This window comes from Petaurus breviceps, unplaced genomic scaffold, assembly GCF_028583685.1.
Source record: "Petaurus breviceps papuanus isolate PSGF00001 unplaced genomic scaffold, PetGlider_PUasm1.0 225, whole genome shotgun sequence".
In the NCBI taxonomy this organism is placed as follows: domain Eukaryota; kingdom Metazoa; phylum Chordata; class Mammalia; order Diprotodontia; family Petauridae; genus Petaurus; species Petaurus breviceps.
The window spans coordinates 21,306,529-21,313,104 of record NW_027185889.1 but is presented as its reverse complement, the minus strand read 5'-3'; the positions used below and the strand labels follow the sequence as shown (position 1 = coordinate 21,313,104).

At 40.3% G+C, this 6,576-nt stretch overlaps 1 protein-coding gene across 2 annotated transcripts in view; it reads right to left on the bottom strand.

Annotated features, from left to right (window-relative positions):
- SLC17A8 (solute carrier family 17 member 8) overlaps positions 1 to 6,576 on the bottom strand; it is a 59,342-nt gene that overhangs the window by 42,718 nt on the left and 10,048 nt on the right. Inside the window, exon 2 of one of the 2 annotated variants that reach the window (XM_069095088.1) lies at positions 2,169 to 2,425. In XM_069095088.1, coding sequence (XP_068951189.1) covers positions 2,169 to 2,425 — 257 coding nt within the window. The remainder of the gene's footprint in view (positions 1 to 2,168; positions 2,426 to 6,576) is intronic. The other variant, XM_069095087.1, reaches the window with a different exon arrangement.

Here is a 6,576-nt window from a genome sequence, read left to right as displayed (position 1 = left end):
CCGGACAACAGCTTCCCAGAATCCAGAACAAAACACAGAACACTTCTCAAAGTGAGCCCCAAATCAAAACCTCACATCAGTGCTTATATAGCCTTCTCCTGGCTCAGAGAATGTAACAACCTTATTGACTCACTGGCCAATCAAAAAGTATCTACTGAAAAACAGGCCTCCCACCCCAGGCTTTCAGGTGCACTTTAGCCTAGGGCAGGGAAGATCTTCCAAATTTGCATTCCCATTACACACAGGTGCTCTGACTCCAGAGCACTCAAACTCCCAAAGCCTACTGACCACCTCCTGGTTGCCCTGGCTTCTTTCAAATCTCAGCTACAGTCCCATCTTTTACAAGAAGTGCTTCAAGAACTCCCTAAACACTACCCACCCTCCTGATTATCTCCTATTTATCCTCTAAATCTTCTTTATCCATATCTGTGGGCCTGGTGTCTTCCTTATTAAACTGTAAGTTCCTTGAGGACAGGGGTTGTCTTTTGCCTTTCTTCATATTCCTACTGCTTAGCACAGTTCCTGGAACATAGTAGAACTTAATAAATGCTAATTGATGGTGGACAGAGCACCAGGCTCGGAGGTAGGAAGACCAGAGTTAAAATCTGGCCTCAGACATTTACTAGCTGTGAGACCCTGGGCAAGTCACTTAAACCCTGCTTGCCTCAGTTTCCTCATCTGTAAAATGAGCTGGAGAAGGAAATGACAAACCACTCCAGGATCTTTATCAAGAAAACCCCACATGGGTACTGAACAACAATTGATTCCCTGACCAATTGGTGAATAGGTAAGGATAATCAAGGAGTCTTAAATGGATATGTATTCAACTCATTTATGAGTTACCATACACTCTCATTAGAATGGAGTAAGCCCCTACAGGGAATTTTTTTTTTTAATATTCTTGGTGCTTTGCAGTATCTGATACAGAGTAAATGATTAATAGTTTTGTTGACTGAGTGGTTTATCTATTTTTTTATAGACAGTCTCAGCTTAGATGCTGAGTATAAGATTCAAAAGACAAACTCGATTCCTTATAATCTTCCCTGAGGAACAGCTCAAAATTACTTTGTATTTACCTTGTGTGTATTTTTATCTTCTTGCCTCTCTATGTGTTAGTTCTTTCCTGTTGCAAAGTAGAGTTTATTTTTTACTTTATTTCCCCAATACTTGGAAAAATGCCTAGAAAGTTTTGTTTAAGGAAAGTTTAAGACAAGTTTAAGGAAAAATAGTTTCCTTAAAGTTTAAGGAAAGACGGGGCCACTAGATGGCGCAGTGAATAGAGCACCAGCTCTATTCAGGAGGACCTGAGTTCAAATGTGGTTTCAGACACTTAACACTTACTAGCTGTGTAACCTTGGGCAAGTCACTTAACCCCAATTGCCCTGCCCTCTCCCCTCCAAAAAAAAGGCAAAAAAAAAAGTTTAAGGCAAGACAAAACAATGAAACAGGTAGAAAGATGGTCTCTGAGTCAGCAGGACAACTAAGTTGGAGTGGAGTCAGGAAGATCTTGATTCAGACTTTGCTTGGCCCTGAGCAAGACATTTAACTGCATTCTGCCTCCACTTCCTCATCTGCAAAAAGAAGTAGCCTCAAATATCCTTTCCAGACCTAAATCTGTGAGCTATCATCAAAATGACCTGTATTCCAGTAGCTGATGCATGGAGAATTCCTGGATGAAAATAAAACTCCTTCTACCAATGGAGGTCCATTTATAACCTACAGCAAGCAGTAAAGAGACCTGCCCAGAATTACACTACCCATATGGTGTTGGGCTGGGACTTGAACTCTGGTCTTCCTGGTTTCAGGCCAGCTCTGTAACTACTACACCACACTGCCTGGATGACTGCTTAATAAATACTTTTTGTTTAGTAAATCATTTAAAAAGTGTTCTTGCCTAAGTGGGATGGGGGTAATCAATGGAGCCTTGGTAACTTTGCACAGCCCTCCCTCACTTAAATCCAATTCCCTTGCAAGTCATGGCATCATCTTTCTGATGTTGTGGTCCTTTTTGAGGACAAGTGACAAACAACAACCATTCCATTTGAACTGAAATGGACTCCATCCTGTAATCACTTGTAATGTCAAAGGCATCCATTTGCAAATTAGTGAATTGAGGATGAGGGTATAACCCAAGTAAGGACAATGAATTCACATCATAAAGCATTCACCTACCTGGACTTCTGGTTTCCCATTTATGTACACGGTACTGTTATTGACCATCTCTACAATGGCGACTCCAAGGTTGCAGCGGATCCCAAAGGAAATACAGAAACCCAAGCCACTCATGATGGCAATGATGTAGCGTTTGGGTACCCCACAGCAATAGCAGTCACATCGAGGGGTACTCTGACTTGGAACCTGCACTGGCCTCCCCTCTTCATTCAACTCAACGTTGACTTCTTCCACATTGGTCCCATCAATTTTTCTGAATAGGAAAATGAAAGAGGAGGAAATACAGGGTTAGGTTTAATTAAGGAAATTATATTGAGCATAGAAGTAATAAAACGATTGTAACTGTGGGACTAGGGTCATCTAGCTAGTTACCGTCTGCCAGGTCCTTGGGCAGCTAGGTGGCATCATGGATAAAATTGAATTAGTCAAGAAAACCTAAGTTCAAATTCTGCCTCTGATACTTGTTCGCTATGTGACTCCACCCTCCCCAGTCAAAATTTCTCAGTCTGTTTCCATCTCAATTTGTACCAATCTCATTGGGCTGAGTTTTAAAGAAGATAATACATGTAAAGTGCTTCACAAGCCTTAAAGTGTAATATAATTACTAGTTATTACCATTATTATGCTATCTATTTACATGTGTCCACTTATGTAAATGTTATTTCTTCAGTTAGAATGTAAGCTTTTGAGGGCAGGAACCATTGTTTTCTTTCAAAATCAAAGCTTTTTCTTTGAATCTCATGTATTTAACACAATAGACCTCTAGGTGATGCAGCAGATAGAGTGCCAGCTCTAAAATCAGGAAGATTCATCTTCATGAGCTCAACTATGACCTCAGACACTTACTAGCTGTATGACCTTGGGCAAGTCACTTTACCCTGCTTGCCTCAGTTTCCTCCTCTGTAAAATGAGCTGGAGAAGGAAATGGCAAGCCCCTCTAGTATCTTTGCCAAGAAAACCCCAAATGGGGTCATGGTCAGACACAACTGAGAAAACTGAACAACAACAATATTGCCTGGCACATAGTAAGCCTAAATAAATGCTGATTGATTGAATTACCTATTAATTTAATAAGACCTTCTGCGGTACATTCTACCTTTCCAATGACACTTTCAACAACGGTTTGGTTTTTGTTTTTGTTTTTTTTCTAAGTCTCACCTCCTTCCTCTTAGTAGTTAAGTGGATGACCAGAAACACAAAATGGAGCACATATTGTGAAGCTTGTCTGATGTGTTGGTTTGTTTTGCTTAGCTTCATTATAAGGGAAGGCTGGAGGAGTCCTTTATATGCACCACCCAATTTAACTTGCATTCAGTTTGTATATGTGGGGTGTCCCAAAAGTATTAGTGCCATTTTAAGTTTTGCAGGAAGCTGTTGTGTAAATTTTACAGGAGAAGATGGGGGATCTTCTGCCATTATGGAGGAGCAGGGAATACTCTGGCTGTCCACCTGCTATCACTCATTGTCACCACCCGACCAGTCTATTTCCTCATCCTAGCATCCCTGACAACATCTTTTACTTCCATTCAGACTTTTTAAACTGCCCTAAAAATTTTGGGATACCTCATGTTTTATAGATTCTAGTAGGTAGAAGTTTTCTCCTCCAATAGAATAGAAGCTCCTTGAGGGCAGGGACTGTTTCAGGGACTGTCTTTGTCTCCTCTGTATCTAGCCCAGTGCTTGGATCAAATACCTGATGCTCAAACCTAGGTCCATTTGTGCTTCTCCCATAAGTTTGTTCCAAGGGGATCTACCTAAAAATACTAGAAGGCCTAAATTTCTTCTGACTCAGCTAATCAACCACGAAGCACTATTAAGACTAACTCTATACCTGGCACTGTGTTAGACCCTAGGGCTACAGAGACAAAAATGAAAGACCCTTTACTTTTAAGTTTGCATTCTAGAGAGACAGCAGATGCATATGTGATATATACAGAGTGGGTAAAATAATCTCATGGTAATTTGGGGGGAGAAACTAAGATGGGGGTGGGGAATCACATGACATTATAAGTATAAGGGGGAACAATCTGAGTCTCCACCCCATATCACTTATTTTCACCACCCGGACATGGACTCATCGTCTCTTCCTAGCTTATATTTCCCTAATGATGTCTTCTAGGCAGACGGAGCACTGGGCCTAGAGTGAGGAAGACCTGCGTTCAAATCTAGCTTCACTTGCTAGCTATGTGACTCTGGACAAGTCATTTAACTTCTGTCCACCACAGTTTCTTCATCTGTAAAATGGGGATAATAAGAGCAGGTGGTTTCTGTTGCGTGTGAGTTGTGAGGATTAGATGAGATGATATTTGTAAAACTCTTAGCACCATGCCTGCAACATAGTGCTTTGGTAAATATGTGTTCCTCTCTTCCCCAAGACATTCCCTGCTCTCAAGGAATTCACATTCCAATAGAGGGAGACAACTTACATAGGGGAATAGTGGGCAGGGAAGGGGGGATCTTTGGTTCAGAAAGTTGCATGGATGATCAGTGGGGTCAAAAAGGAGAAAACTGACATACAGTTTAAGAATTCAATTACAGGGCAAACTTCTCTCGAATGCTGTCATTCATCCCTTTATACATAAAGAGTTCAAATTGATTAATTGCTTTTATTGCCTTCTTTTTATTGAAAGTATCTGGTTGGAGAATTTTATTACACAATGTTTTTTCCATAACACCTTCAATAGACACTATTTCAGAAGTATGCAGCTTAAAAAATTAGTTTATATCACATGATTCAATAGATGAGAAGCAGAGGGATTTAATGGAGATATGGCAGGTCATGGGATTACTATCATTTCCTTTCTTTCATTGGTTCTAAGTCCCAGTAAGGGGCTTAGACTCACTTTTCCAGACAGAGAGAATTTTATTTTTTAACAAAATACTTTTGGCTCAGTTGAGGCACTATATACATTCCTGTTCCTTCAATTACAATGTTTAAGGAGATTATAACTCAAGCTAGACATCATTTATCAAGAATAAAATAAACTATGTGCAACCTTCCCATCTGGCAACACTCCAAATGGTACTTAGAGAAGTATTCTTGCTCAGACTTTGCTTCCTTCTCCAGTTAAGCAGATAATTAGCAGCCAAGTCCCCTGACCCAAAATCCAGCATTCTTTCCATTGTACAGAAGCAAAATGGTTAACAGGAGAGTTCAGCTAAAATAGAAGTCATTAACCAACCAACCTTTCTAAAGCACACACTTGGCAATTCCCCGGGCTCCCAGCAATATACAGGCTCCAAGCATGTGGTAACTGGAACAAGAAGATGGTAACATTTGCTTCCATATAGCTGCCATTTGTTCATCCTACAACAATCTAAATCTCCTCACAAACCCTGCTTATTTGAGGAACTGCTTTGATTCACACTGGTGTGTGTGTGTGTGTGTGTGTGTGTGTATGAGTATGTATATAGCTATACACATATATATATGTATGTATATTGTGTATCTCTATAACTATCTCTATATACATATGTGTGTATTCATATATGTATGTTTATATACATATATTTGTGTACACACACAGATATATCCTGTTAGCACCCAGGTGATTAGCCATAACAAGGGTGAGGCACTTGCCCACGTCATACAAAATTGATCAGGGTAGAAAGTACAGAAATATATATAATTTATCATTTCCAAACAGGCTATGCCATTAGCATCACAGAACTCAAGGTCATGTGGTCCAATCCCCTTGCTTTGCTGGAGGGGAAGCTGAGACCCAGGGAAACTAAGTGACATGCCAAGGTCACATAGGTACTAAGCGTTACGAGGGGTGAATTTGAACCCAGGTCTTTTAACTGCAGAACCCATGCTCTTTCCACAGAGGCGATTTCAGATTCTCTCCTTTAATGCAATGAGCCTAGATACTAAATCAGACACACACACACACCAAGAGGAAGCATCACAGGTCAACAACTCCACACCCAGCCAACATCAAGTCTGAGTCATTTCGTTGGGCTATTGAGCCAAAGATGCAAATTCACATCTATCTCTTTTTTGGTTGATACCTTTTCGTTTTGCATCCTTCATCTCCAGTTGTATCCCTCCTCCCTCTCTTCCCCAGTGAGTCATCTCTTCTAACAAGAATTTAAAAAATAAGAAACACAGTTTGCCAAAACTAACAGGTATATCATATTATTTTTTAAAGGATTACAAAAAAACTAAGAAAAACAACACTCATTTCAAAGATAATACTTGGGAGATCCTAAAGTGGTTAGGTCCAACAAACACCTTAACCAAGTGCAAACCATTGGGAAGCTGACTTCTAGGTTGTCAAAGGATGACCTCCATCAATTTCCTATTGTTGTATCTTGAGGCTTGAATACAGTATGATCCTAAGGTGGAAGGGGGAGGAAGAGGCATTTCTTTCAAAAATGTGTGTGTGTGTGTGTGTGTGTGTG